Source organism: Dryobates pubescens, chromosome 14 (assembly GCF_014839835.1).
Source record: "Dryobates pubescens isolate bDryPub1 chromosome 14, bDryPub1.pri, whole genome shotgun sequence".
In the NCBI taxonomy this organism is placed as follows: domain Eukaryota; kingdom Metazoa; phylum Chordata; class Aves; order Piciformes; family Picidae; genus Dryobates; species Dryobates pubescens.
This window is the reverse complement of record NC_071625.1, coordinates 2,375,046-2,389,819: the sequence shown is the minus strand read 5'-3', so window position 1 is coordinate 2,389,819 and position 14,774 is coordinate 2,375,046. Positions and strand designations below refer to the sequence as shown.

Sequence of the window (14,774 nt, the reverse complement as noted above, 5' to 3'; positions counted from 1 at the left end):
ACACAGTGGTGGGAAAATACTTACAATCACAGAATCAGTAAGGTTGGAAAAGACCTCAAAGATCATCAAGTCCAACCTGTCACCCAAGACCTCCTGACCACTAAACCATGGCACCAAGTGCCACGTCCAATCCCCAGCTGAACACCTCCAGGGACGGTGACTCCACCACCTCCCTGGGCAGCACATTCCAGTGGCTAACAACTCTCTCTCTGAAGAACTTCCTCCTCACCTCAAGCCTAAACCTCCCCTGGTGCAGTTTTAGACTATGTCCTCTTGTTCTGGTGCTGGGTGCCTGGGAGAAGAGACCAACCCCCTCCTGGCTACAACCTCCCTTCAGGTAGCTGCAGACAGCAATAAGGTCTCCCCTGAGCCTCCTCTTCTGCAGGCTAAGCAACCCCAGCTCCCTCAGCCTCTCCTTGTGAGGCTTCTGTTCAAGGCCTCTCACCAGCCTCATTGCCCTTTTAATCTAAACATGTGGATGTGAAAAGGTTGTCTTTTACAATCAAAACCAGTCTGGTACTCTAAACTGCTAAAGTCTCATCAATCCTTGTAAGAGTCACAAAACCAATGTCTAAACCACCTTTGAAAGGCTTTGCAATTTTAAGACAGCTACGTATGAAGGATGAGCTTTTATTTCAAATGTTCTTGAAGGTGCACAAAAAGTTTGCTTTCAAAGTATTTCATGACACTGTTGAGCTCACCCTCTTCCTCTTTTGTTTCTTTGTTGCTGGTTGGGAAGCAGACAGACACACAAGCATGCAGGATATTGCGGTTCCCATCACATCTGTAGCCAAGGAACGTCTGCAGCATCTGTGGATTCTGATCCAAGATAATTGCTTGTCCAAGGTTCATCAGGTACTGTCTGCAGGCCTCATAGTCACAGCGGAGAATGTGCTGCATTAGAGTTTGTTTCTGTACTCAAAAGAACAAAATATTTTAACAACTTCAAATACAAAATGCAGAGGTACAAAAGTTTACTAAGTTCTTTTAGCTTCCCATCTCTGCATGAATAGAAAGGTCTAAATGCAGAACAGTGGCTGGAAGTCGGTGCAGGAACTGTTGAGAACACGCGGTTATAGCGCTGTTAAGAACAGAAAAGGGCATGCATGCAGGCACAGACAAGCTGAAGGATAGCAGAGTCTCAAGCAGCAGAAGCTATCAGACTGACAAAACTATGCTTTTGGCTTCATAGCTGCCTGCTTAAAATAGGATGGCTACTTGTAACATGGGGAAAGTGGCCCAGCAAAACTAGCTCTTACAGATTTGCTTTAAAGAAGCAACAGACAGGCTGAGAAGCTGCTGAAGGTCTGGGAGGCTCACTCCATGTACAAGCTTTTCCACAGTGATGGAATACTCCACAGAGACATCAGTCTCAGTCTAACAGGTTCACAATACCTCCTGGTGGCAGCACAGCACGCAGCTGATCTAACTAAACTGCACCAAACCACCAATGGGTTTATACAGGTCTGATACATAAATTCATAGCAGGCCTATTCTTACAGCACCACAAGTGAGCACAGACCTCCACTGGCAATTCAAGTGGGGGGAAAAAAAAAAAATCAACATTACATCTCTAGATTCCCACCATTCCCTAATGTATGGTTAGAACAGAAGATTAAGAAAGAGCATTGTGTTCACAGCAAACAAGGTGTTGGATCCCTTGGAAAGAACGTGCACCCATAAACCAAAATTGAATCCTGGTAGTAGGCATAAAAAAGTAACAGTGTGAAAAGTAATACCTAAAAAAGTACTAGTAGTTAAAGGCCTGGTAGAGAAGCCATGCAGCCCTAAAATGGATCTTTCACTTCATTATGCAAATTTTGTGTGTGATTTCATGTTTCCAAGAGAATCCTCTCTTTCGTTTCTTTGCAAGAGTGAAACCCAATTGACAGCTAAACATGAAGCTGCTTTAAGCACAACCTTATAAAAGCAAGAGTTAAAAGCACATAATTCTGTAGTAAAGAAAATATTTTACCTCAACAGCCATAATGATAATAGCAGCTTTCTTTTTGATGGTCGAGTTAGCAGGAAGATTTGTTAAGGAATGAACACCCATTCCAAGACTACTAATAGGTGGAAGATCGAGCCAGTCAGGGTCTCTTATCCCACCCATACAATCTTTTGCCATGGGATAGATTGTACCATTTCCATCTCTAAGAATAATAGGAGATTCCTACATTTGGGAAGAAAGTTTTACCATTCAGTCTCCACAATTTATAAATGATTAACTTTCACAAAAGGTCCACTTCTGCTCCACTGCCAACAATGACCAACAGCTGGCCTAAACCTCTCCCTTCCACCATTCTCTCCCATTGGCACAGCACAAGATACCAGACTCCCTCTCTCACGTGCCCCAAGTGTGCTTAACATAGTACATGCTACTAAAAGTCTCTTATGTATTTACTTATGATATACTAAAACTGTTTGCATCTTTTTTCTCAGCCCTCCTCATGGATGCCTGCCTGGTGCAACCAAGCTGCATCATCCTCTGGAAGAACACAGGAGACTAGAAAGAGGTGCACAACATCTTGATCTATCATTTCTAGTATCAAATGCATCTTTTTGGTTAACATTTTCAATTCATTCTCAAGAGTGGACTTTGATCTGAGCCAATTCTGTAATACAGCTAGGCAACAAATTTACACTAACATGGGAACTACCCTGTCAAGCTTTTTCTCCCCCCTCTGTTTTACTTTTTATTGAAGGCAGATTTTGGTTAAGGTCATTAAAAGTGCTTAAGTGAATCAGATTGCTATTCCCCCTCGCACCTTCAAAATGTTAATGGTAGCAGCCAAGTCTTTCACAATCCATTTGAAGACCTCTTTCTTTGCCAGCCTTTGGAAAAGCCTGACAAAAAGCTGTACCATCCCATTCAAAGATGACGGAAGTGAAGTGCAGTGAGGTGAAATGATTGAGATACAAAAGCACAAACCTGTCCAGCTGTAAAAATAGCAACACTTCTCTCATTCTGACCCAGGAATGCAATGCTGCTAGTAGGGAAATTATTTTCCTGTTCAGCCTTTCCTGTGGCAAGGTCAAATATGCAGTATCGAACCCAGTTCCCAGTTTTCAGAACAGCATGCACTCCTTCAAATATACACAAAGAAAAAAGTCAAAGTCTTTTACTGATGGCAGCCAGTAAAAGAGCTCCTAACTAAAGCACTTTCAAGGAATTACTAATAGCAATGGAAACAATTGTTTATGTTAGTTTGACAGCAGTTGTCCACTAAGAAGAGAGACAGGTCACAAAGGATCCAACAGAGTATCTTACAGGGCGAGTCCTACTTACCTTTTGAATCTACATTCACTGCTAGGATCTCTGTTTTCTCAGGGATGCACAGCTTTTTAGGTGTCCTTTGGAAACAGTCAGGAACTTTGGGGGTTCCACCCGTTTTGACAACCTGAAAAGGACATGTGAAATTGTAGGATGCAATTAAGCACACGGTGCTGGCATTTCAAAATACTGACTGCTTCCTCACTGTTTCACAGCCATACCTGCAGTTCATCTATTCTGAGCAGCCTGCAGTCTTGGAGAAGGGAAGAAGGGTCAGGATCTGAATTAGAGCTGCTCTGACAGTTTGCATTACTGGAGGTGCCTGGAAATTTCACAGCAACGTAAGCACCATCCACTTTTAGCACCTACAAGCAGAACACATCACAGTTTTACCAAAAAGCTTTGAGCAGGAACTCTTTACATTGGTTTGCTTCAAAATAAAGGTCCTGTCAGGAAAAGAGAAACGTTTACAATGATCAGCAATAGGATTCTACAGCTCTTGGTTATTATCCTTGCTGGTTTGCTAAAAATCAATGCAATCTCAAAACCCTGGGATTTCTTAATGACTTCATCAGCACCCTGAATCAGATCAAAGGTTCCTCCATTTCAACATCCTCTGTCCAACAGGACCCAACACCAGCTGACTAGAGCAACTATTACTGACACTTCCCAGGTTATCCTTCCAGCTTTCACCTACTGGAAACAGCAAGACAGCCTCATGTTTAATAGCCTGGATTCACCCTTCTCTTACTAATTTATCCAATTACTTTTGGAAATAAACACTGTCCTTGTGGCCATGAGATCCCAACATTAGCTAACAACTCAACAGAAAAATATCTACACTTGTCTTACTTCTTTAAGTGCTCATTAGCTCTCACACTACAAGAAACAGGAAATTACTTTGTTTTCTTTTCTGGCCCCAGCTAAGATTTTTCAAAGCCTCTGCTGCAGAGGCTTAGTGCTCATTCCTCAAGATGACTGTTCATCATGGGGAATAAAACCCAAACAAAAAGAACCCACAAACAAAAGTGTTGTGGGCCTATTACTTGTTCCTCAAACTCAAATGATAAAGTTCTCTACCAAGTCCCCCAGGACTGAAGGATACAGGCAAGCCTATCCAGACATACTTCATCTATCCATGTCTTTCTCTGCCCCTCAAGGAATTTATTCAGCTCCACACTGACACAATCAGTTCTGAGACTGTAAGCCTCTGTAAAGAGTTGCTGCCATGCATATGTAATCAGAGCTGTCAAAACAGGTCTCCTTCATATGCAAACATCTTATGCTATCACTGAATAACAAGGCCCTCAGAGTTTCCAGTTAAGACCATAATTTTCTCAAAAGGAAAACAAAGCTAAGAGGGAAAGGGGCAGCAGCAAGGACAGCCAACATTTCCATTTTGAGCAGAAGCAGAATCTCTGTATGCTCTCAGGCTTGAACAAAATTAGATACAAGCAACTGTCAGTCTTGATTAGGCCCAAATTTCTCAACTGTTTCTGCAGAGAAAGTGCTTACATAGCAATAAAGCCTTTCCAATTTTCTGAAACACCAGAAGGTAACAATTTCTCAGGTAATAAAGGATGATCATGCAAGATTCTCATGTCAGTGAGGTCATTCATACCAATCCAGCAAAGATGAGACTTTTTAGAATGTCATTCAGCAAACAGAAGACCATGGAAGATGTGGCACTCAGCAATGTGGTTGAGTAGTGAACTTGGTAGAGTGGGGATAAGGGTTGGACCTGCTGATCAAGAGTCTTTTCCAACCTGAATAATTCTATGATTCCAAGATTAGATGAAGGTGTAGCTAGGTGGACTCTAAAAGGGCATGGCTTCTTACGCAGGCAATCTTAAGAGCTCAAATCTGCCTGGATGGTTCTGCAGTCTGAACCTCTGTACACATTAATAAAAGTTACTATGTATGGAACAGTCAGACTGTTCAGAGCTCAAATCCTTTGTGCTTAATTCAGCTCAAAACAAGCTAAGTTACAAAAATGACTGTTTCCCAGTGAGCAATGCCAGCTGTTCTAGAGCCTGTAGGAGAACAGCACAAAGAGTAACCCTTCTGCAGACAGAGGTGCCTCCAGTCTTTTTTATACCATCACACAACTGTTCCAAATTACAAACAGAACCTCTAACAGGGCATAAACTGTACTTCTGTCTTTAAACTGGGCACCAGTAAGCAAAAAAAGAGCAATATTGTGGTTTTGTCTGTTGGGTTCTATCTGAACTCTAAAGTGCTACAAATCTGCAGAAGGGGAAGAGTGAACGTCTACGCATCACTGGAAAAGGACAGCATGCTTGCTGAAGGAAAAAAGCAGCATCTCTGCCACAAATGTTTGGTCCAGAATAGACTCAGCACTACAGCTCTATTCAGAAGACAGCCCACTTAGCAGTTTTAGTACTTGAGTGAAAATACCAGCATACAAAAATTGAAGCTCTTCTGTATTTATTACAGTCACTTGATGCAGCACGCAGACACCTTTACAACCGCGTGCAGAAACACTAAACCAGCCTCTGTCCTGAGCACCTTGGCACTGAAAACAGGAAGGACACAGAAGGACAGCAGGTGCTTTCCCAAAGCTGCTATGAGAGGCAAACAAGGGTTCCAGCAACTTCAATAGACCTCAAACCTTGTTCACAGCAACTGAAGTGTTGCGGTGAATTAAGTTTGCAGAAATGACCTAAACCTGACAATGAGAATTCATTGTGGGCCTCCTCTGTTCAAAGATACTGCTCAAAGCAATTTTCCTCCAAGACAAGTAAACCCAAATTAATCCCAACTCTTTCCTGTTGGACAGTTATTCCCATTCTGATAACTCTTTTTATCTTCTGTGAATCAGGCAGAAAGCAATTCAACCTCTGATTTTGTGGAACACCTTTAATGGCTTTCCCGCTGCTCTTACTTTTGAAGAGCACTGCAGAGAGCTGTCTAGATGACCTAATCCCTCCCCTAAAGTCACACAACAATGCCAAAGGAGAAAGTATTTTCCTCTCAAGTCACAGCAGAAGTTTACAAGACAGACAAAAGAGAAAAACTACAAGGTCCAAATGAACAGTTTTGTTCTGGAGTAATAAATCAAGTCACTTTAAAGTCCTATTAATGAAGCACATAAATTCTAATCAAAACATTTCTGCTCTCTCCTTGCCCAAGCACAAGATTCACCCAAACCTTCAACTGAAGTAAATGCAGAAGTCAGGCACAACAGATGCAACTCTTCACAGTCTCCCTGGGATAAACTCACATCTGCTTTTCTTAATACTGTAGTTGAATTTCAAGTACCAGAATGTTAGTTTGAAAGATTCATCCCATTTTATTCACAACACAGTCTATTATTTGTCCAAAACACAATGAGAGTGGAAACAACAAAACTCACATCAGTAAGAAACAAGCATCCCTAAACCTGTAACTCTTCTAAACAGCTTAGCTAAAAGGAAAAGCTTTCTTCTCTCCCCCCAAAGATGGTGAAATAGTGGATTGTAGACAAACCTTGCCAACAGGAACATTCTTAACATCTTCCACAAACACAACTTCCCTCAGAGACCACTGCTCTTCATTCACTTTCTCCTCCTCTTTGGGGGCAGGAGTAGATCGTCGTCGCTCTGAGACAAAAAAAAAGAGACTTGAAATATTTCATCAAAGCAACAAAACACAATGGTCAGTAAACACCAAAATACACTCAAGTAAACACCAAATGTCACACACACCCCTCAAGCAGACTGTAAATGGTCAAATGCAGAAATTAACAAGAGGACAAGACTAAATAAGAGCTACCTACTGGTACCTCACGTCACTTCCTCATTTTTCTATGCAACTCAAGAACATCGAAGCAAAATAATCACAATGTAGAAAATTGGTTTGGTAATGCTGATATTTGTGTTGTAAGTAAAGACTCTGATATTTTAAGACCCTTCATTCAGCCCTGCCACAGTGCTTTATATATCAACTTTACCAAAAAAGTTCTGCTTGCCCACTGCATGTGGATTTTTTGGGTGAACATCTAAGAAGAGTACCAAATAAAGCAGAAAATAGCTCTTCAGGCTAATAGCAGCTGCAAGACAGTTAGATTTGCTGCAAAGGCAACATATCTGGACACTAACTGTAGTACACCCAGGATCAAATTTAAGTATGTAACATGGCTAAACTAACACAGGAACTTTTGATCTCCTCAACTAAGTACATAGTGTCACATATTCAAAGTAAGAAGTAGGGAACTTCTAAGCTCTGAAGCTAACTTCAGACACAAGTTCAAAATCCAAAGCAAAACCACAGCCAGTGAAAAATTACAGCTGAAAGAGCTGGAAAAGAGAAGAAATCAGCAGCAGAAGACTGCACTAGTAAAATTGATTAGTGCTGCAGATCTGAGCATATGAGATTCTCAATCACTGAACAAGGCATTTGGCTCCCTGGGTGAATGCTTCTTAAAACTGCAGCATGCAAACAATTAGAAGAAAGAAGAGCAGAAGTAAGATTGCTTGAAAATGATGGCATTTTAATTAACCCTTTATAAATCTCCTGGTTTAAAGGAGAACAAATGCTTTACTTTTGTGAATTGTAATGCAGCCTCTTCAGTTTTTAAGTACAACTTGTACTATAAGCCTTCTCCCTCCCACTGCTTTTGTATGCTAGTAAAAAATGCCTAGTTTTAGATATTTTATGTAACAGATGACAAACTACTGCCTTAGGCACTGAAGTTCATCTACAAGGCAAGCTGTACACGAACAGTTTCATCTTAAAGGGAATTTTCCAAACCAAGTTCAAATTCTGGGCTGTAAAGAAACTCACTATCACATTGCAATCCATCACAACTAACTTTGCCTTCAGAGTTCCTCCTGATGACCTCCTGAAATATACTTTCAAGAACTGTTCTGCTTGCTTAGATACACCTTACATCAAGTAGTCACTGCTTACACTAATACCTTTAAATTTAACACTGACAATTGTGTGAGGTGTCTCTGGCCATGGCAGTGGGGTTGGAACTGGATGATCCTTGAGGTCCCTTCCAACCCTAAGAATTCTATGCCTATCTACAACCTTTACATACATTGCAGTTCAGACCAAATGACCCAAAAGGATTCTGAAATGAGTAGAAAAATCTTTGTAAAGTGTCTTTTATGAAAGACACTTAGCAACACAAATATTTTATGTTACTACAAGCTACACATTACTTACTATATGGCATTGATGCACTGCTTGCTATTGAGGATGCATCACTACAAGTGGAAGCTGGGGATGGTGGAGGACCCATCTCAGTTTTCACTGGTTCCTGTTTGCTTTCAGGTCTAGAATAAAAGAAGTTACTTAGAATGAAGAAAAATAAAGGTTAAATGTTTCCTGGTTCAATAGGCAAAGTGTCAGTGTGTTCCAACTATGCTCCTTTAATAGTATTTTAATGAACTGACTCCGTAGCTGTGAACCACCATCCTCATTGGAACATTTAAAAGACCACTGTCAAGTCCATTTTTTTCCAAGTCCCTCATTACCATGAAGAAGAGCCTGGAAACAGTTAGTTCCATAAACCACTAACAGTTTAAACACAAAATCTTGGAAACTTTAAGAAACACAGCAGCAAAGTCTTGATTGAATCTGGTTTCACACAACCAAAGATGCCTTTCCTGCAGGGAGCATTTCTGCACACTCAGCAGAGTTAACAAGGAAATCAGAAGGTGGCAAAAAGTTCAAGCTTACAAAAGCTTGACCTTGATTCCTTTCAATTTTTACTCAGTCATCAATTCCATAGAGTATTATTCTCTGTGTGTGTGTGTTCTCAGCACTCACTTTGCCTCAGTAGTTTTGCTAGCTTTCTCCATGTTCTTCAAGCTCTCTGGTGACCGAAGCTGAAATCGACAGCTGTCATTCATGTTCCAAACAGATTCCATTAGGACACCCACTTTAGGAATTCCAGCACTGATTGAAAAAGCAACTGCTCCAGCATGATAGAGGGGGTTGTTTCTTAAACACACCTACAGAGAGAAATAGTACTGAGAACAATGGATTGTACTGAGGGAAATGGTATATAATGGTATCTGCATGCATTTTCTTGGTGACACATACTTGCCTAAAAATCAAAACAACTTATGGAACTAGAGGCATGTCAGCAAGATGTACCATCACTTTGCTAGGAAAAAAGAGGCTGCTGCACAATTCACAGCTGAAAGCAACAACCTCAGCAGTATAACTACTTAATACAAAGTATTTTGATGCTCAACCACAAAAGGATCGATCCATCCAATAACGAAGTGTATTGCAGAGTTGATTAAGAGCAGACTGGGAAGGAAAACACTCCGTGGGAAGAAGCTGTTTTGTCTCATACTGGTTCTCATATTAATTATCACAAAGAATCCTACATCTCTGTACCAGCTGCTAACTTTTTGGCTAAATGCTTCAACCCCAAAGTCTAACCTGCTGCATAAATCAATCAAACCTAGACTCTAATATTGCAGGCACTTCACTGCCAGATCATGTACAAAGCCATGTGCTCTACTGGGAATTGCATTTCTATACTCTAACTTGCTCTCAAAACACAGAATCAGTACAGAAGTTAAAACACAAGTACTTTGTACCAGTAGAGCTTATTTCTCCAAGTCTGAAGCAATAGCCACACCTGTGAAACAGGAACAACACTAACAGGACACTTCAAATTTACAGTCACATAATTAAAACCTACTATTTGAATTCCCTAACAATTGATATGCATTACAGCTGTAACAGGAATAGAAGTAATTTGGCTTTGTTTGTGGTTTTTTTAAAGCAAGCTGAAAGCTTATCATATAGCACTGTGAAAATGCCAGATGGGACAGTTGCACTTGCCTGGGTTCCAACAGTTATGTTTGGCATAGAGGAGATACCAGCACTCGACTTCGGCTTTTTATTCTTCGCTCTGGCTTTTTCTAGCATTTTCTTCCTTTGGCTGAAAGGAACTACACCCCTGCAGGGGAAAAACAACAAACACATATTACTTTTTAAAAGGCTATGGTTACTTTGAACTGTTTATTCCTTAAGGTAGTCCTTAACAAACATCTAAGTCTCTGTGCTACCTCCTCCAAAATCTCAAGGCACTGTAGAAATGAGATCCACTTCTATATTCATCTCCACTATCAAACATCTAAGTCTCTATGCCACCTCCTCCAAAATCTCAAGGCACTGTAGAAATGAGATCCACTTCTATATTCATCTCCACTATCAAACATCTAAGTCTCTATGCCACCTCCTCCAAAATCTCAAGGCACTGTAGAAATGACATCCATTTCTATACTCATCTCCACTACTCAAATCCATCTCAACTGGGCATTTATTAGGAGAAAAAGGAAGATGTTGCTTCCAAATGTTTTTACTTCTAGTCCAAAATGCTGCAAGACCTCTGTTGCAGATGGCATGCTCCAGTCACAGCTTTCAAGCTGCAAAGTGTCCCCTCAGAAACTGAGGATATCCTTCCCATGAGTAGTGATAATTTCCAGAGTTAGCAGCCATTGGACAACAGGATAAGCTTTTTTGACTCTTCAAACTATAGAAGCTTCACTTTCTCCATGGAGACACACAATTCTACTGAAGTATTTTCCAGAGTTATTAAAACTTAATGAGAAACTTGTTTATAGAATCCATTTTCAATGGTCTGATTTCCAATTCATCATCAAGAAGCCTAGAAGCTACTTCAGCTTTTGACATGCTGTGTATTGTAATGACTCCTGACAATGCATACTGACAATGCATTAGTAATAGTCAATGAGTTCACTCCAATGGGAAATTAACATCAGAGGTCTGCTGGGACTGTTATAGGAGGGGGTTGCTTGTTTTGTTGGTTTTTTAAACACAGGCTTGTTAAATATTTTACAGTGTTTAGAAGTGTTATAGCTTAACAGAAAGCTCCAGAAAGAGCACGGGATGTTATTTCTGTGGGGTTTATGGTCTGGACCGCAAGCTAACAGATCAAATCTTCTAACAGACCCTGACAGAAGAATATGGACATTACATGGGTAAGTTTGTTCCATATTTGTAAGAAAGGCCTGAAATGCAACCTCTCCTATAGCGACAAGCTGCATGAGTTGAGGTTGCTTGGCCTGGAGAAAAGGCGGCTCTAGGGAGACCTTAGAGCAGCCTTCCAGTACCTGAAAGGGGCCTACAAGAAAACTGGAAGGGACTTTCTACAACAAGTCCTTGCAGTGATAGGACAAGTGGCAATAGACTGAAACTTGAGGAGGGCAGATTTAAACTGGGTACTAGGAAGAAATTCTTTACAGTGAGGGTGGTAACACACAGGAACAGGTTGCCCTGGGAGGTTGTGGATGTCCCCTCCCTGGAGGTGTTTAAGGCCAGGTTGGATGAGGCCTTGGGTGAACTGATCTAGTGGAAGGTTTCCCTACCCATGGCAGGGAGGTTGGAGCTAGATGACTGCCAAGGTCCCCCTCCAACCTAAACCATTCAATGAATTCTATGAATAAAGAAGGTTATTCTCTGATGCTGTGTAGTACTGATGTATCTGAATGCTAAAGCATTTAGACACGCTTCCTGAAAGAATAACCTTAGTCTCTTAAAGGTGTTATAACTGGATCCAATATCCTTAGGCATCACAGAAGAGAATAAGTATACTTTAAAACCAGAATCTAAGCACAAGTGCAGAGTTAAACTCAGCACAAGTGCAGTTCAGGAGTTTTGCAGTGCTTCTCAGAGAGAAGGACAGGAAGACAGCCAGTGGATCTACACTGTTGTACAAACCCACAGCGTTTACTTACCACCAATACAAGTTGTTCTCTAGCTGAGCACACGTGTAAAGAGCACAACAGTGTAAAGAAACTATTCGTTCTCCCTGAAGCTCCGAGTATGTCTGTGCAGTGTGCTCCAATTTAGAAGCTACAGAGCTTAAAGTTTCATCTACCCATGTAGCAACCTAAGGGAAGAATGGTACAGAGAAGGGGGCAGGGGGGAAGAAAAAAAGGCAAGTTGCACCTGAATGAAGCATTTGCTGGTTTTGAAAGGAAAAAAACAAAACAAAACCAAAACCCAACCAAACAAATCCAAAACAAAACATCAAAACCAGACCAAACATAAACAAACAAACAAAAAACCACCACAAACCAAACCACAACAAAAATCAAAGTTATTCCCTTTGGGATTTTAACCCCTGCTACCCTTTTCTTCCCCAGGAAAGAGCACTTCAGGAATTGTTTTCTTCCCCTCTATTTCCAGTCCCCAGCAAAAATAAAGCAAGGTTAAATATACATGCACACACATGTAAGTAAATAAATATATATAGTAGAAATGCATAGACTTTAACCAATCAGTTTTGCATTCACTCATGACAAGGCAGGAAAGCATATTTAGGTAAGTTATTTTCCAGCACTGAAAGCTTCAATGTCTTTAGCTTTTCTAGTAAATATTTACTGAACAAGATTTCCTAGTCCTAAACCAAGTTGAGTTTCTGCTGTAACAGCAAAAAGTCAAGTGCTTCAGATAATCTGCTCAAACAGGTATCTTTTCACTGTTTCAGCTGTGAAGCTGCCAGATTGGTTTCTCTCTTTCTGCATTTTTACACACCACCACTCAGATTTGCTTTGCTTCTCCACTTCTTTTCCTCTATACAGATGGAAGGAATGATCCAACTAAGGCCTACCGCTGCTGAAGCTGAAGAATCAACTTCTCTATAAAGCCCTGCAACTGGAAAATTCAGCTTTGACAAATGCAGCAGGCAGCACACATCTCATACCTTGTTGTTTTCAGTGGCAACAGTTGCTCTAATACTATTTGCAGAAAGAAGCACTATCTTTTCATTGGTTAATCCCAGGAACATGGCTCGCGGATGATGGAGTGAGGGATTCTTTGGAAATAAACAGAACAAAATTTGAGAGAGTCAAGGCGTGCCAACAATTCCAAAGGCAAGCAATTAAAAATGTACAGTACCTGTGCATTTCTGTAAGGCTCTGATTCACTCCACTTCCATTGGTAGAGTTCTCCTTTACTGCTAACGGCCACGAGCTCAGAATATAGAGCTCCAATAGAAATAAACTTTGTTCCATCCTACAAATACAGAAAGATGAAGTCTAAGACAGCAATATTCTAAACACATACATAAATGAAATAAACCAGCTTGTAACTCTGAAGCTTTTTTCAGGGAATGCTGAACTTGAAAATAAAGACACATCCGGCTGTCTCAAGCTCAGCATGCCCACGAGCATGCACACAATCACACTAACCATAAGGGCATCTGACAGGCTAAGGGAAGAAGGAAATCAGTGTAATTTTCTGAAGTTTATCAGTAACACCCAAAGCAATTAATTTGGACACTTTAGTAAGAGCTTCCACAACATTTTGAGAACACAGCACTGTTCATGGAATTAAAGATGGGAAGATCTCTTCATTTCTGACACTTAAAGAAGTTTCCCCCTGAAATGCTGGCTTTTTGAAATGCCCAAGAAAGCAACATAAGCCCATTGTCCCACTCCTAGGAACAGTCATGAAGGTATCTTCCAACTACCCAAGAAATCAATTAGCAAATTGACTGCCTTATCAATCAAACCATTCTCATTGCTCACTTCTGTCATCTAAATGCTGCTGGACTCACGTTACATATACCTCCATGAGGCCAAGGATGCACAGATGACATGGCAGCTCTGGTTCTGTGACCCAAGTCTTGCATTTTCAGCTACAAATTCTGACTTGAGACCAGAGAAGATAACGCAAATTGATGACAAAAATCTCAGACTCTCTGCAGCTAAACAGAATATACTGACTGACTCCAACAAACCAAAGGCTCAGCCTGAAATTAACAACAGCCTAGAAGGCAAAAAGCCAGACATACTTTGCCATGCTATAAAATGGCTCTGACACATATGGCAGAATGGTGGTATGTGGCAGTGTAAACTAAAAGTACCACAGACCAAGATTTGAACTATTGGAAGAATTAATTCCTTGATTTGAATTCTTGAGCTAAGAAAAGGCTCTGCTTATTTAGTGGAGAAAACTCTGTACCTATGCAATGTTTCAACATCTCAAACTGTGGGTGAAATTGATGTATTTGGCAACACTGATAGCTTTACAAAAGTTTCTTCCCTTTCCTCTCAGGCTGGTATTTCATCTCACAGAAACACAAGCTGACCAAACACTACACATCAAAATAATGAAAAATGAAGGAAAAATATTTACAAACAAGATCAGTTCTTTGGTAGTGGTCCCTCACATCCCTTCATCTCTCTCCTAGCTTACTGTCTGTTCTATTAACATCTCAAGATCTCCTTTTCAATTTCAAAATGGAAGCAACATCTCAATTGACCTCTCAGCTAAATCATCTCCCCCAGGACTCACCTGATAGAATTACTACTGGAAAATACAACTGACAAAACTTCAGTGGGGCTACAGCAGGAAAGATGCAGAATAATTAACAGATGAAAAGTTTAACTACTTTGGCCTTTTTAGTAAGACATCTTCACATTTAGCTGGAGGCCAGGGTTTATGAGTGCATATGCAAACTGGTATCTTGGAAGGAGTTCGGTGTGTTTAAATGAAATAA

General features: G+C 40.7%; 1 protein-coding gene across 1 annotated transcript in view; it reads right to left on the bottom strand.

The window, feature by feature from the left end:
- Positions 1-14,774, bottom strand: part of UBR5 (ubiquitin protein ligase E3 component n-recognin 5) — an 85,246-nt gene that overhangs the window by 32,180 nt on the left and 38,292 nt on the right. The window contains exons 10-21 of the mRNA XM_054167524.1: positions 13,169-13,285; positions 12,975-13,085; positions 12,004-12,158; positions 10,085-10,202; positions 9,053-9,237; positions 8,447-8,556; positions 6,764-6,876; positions 3,496-3,639; positions 3,290-3,401; positions 2,933-3,087; positions 1,976-2,173; positions 702-912 (exon numbers count right to left, since the gene is read on the bottom strand). Coding sequence (XP_054023499.1) covers positions 702-912; positions 1,976-2,173; positions 2,933-3,087; positions 3,290-3,401; positions 3,496-3,639; positions 6,764-6,876; positions 8,447-8,556; positions 9,053-9,237; positions 10,085-10,202; positions 12,004-12,158; positions 12,975-13,085; positions 13,169-13,285 — 1,729 coding nt within the window. The remainder of the gene's footprint in view (positions 1-701; positions 913-1,975; positions 2,174-2,932; positions 3,088-3,289; positions 3,402-3,495; positions 3,640-6,763; positions 6,877-8,446; positions 8,557-9,052; positions 9,238-10,084; positions 10,203-12,003; positions 12,159-12,974; positions 13,086-13,168; positions 13,286-14,774) is intronic.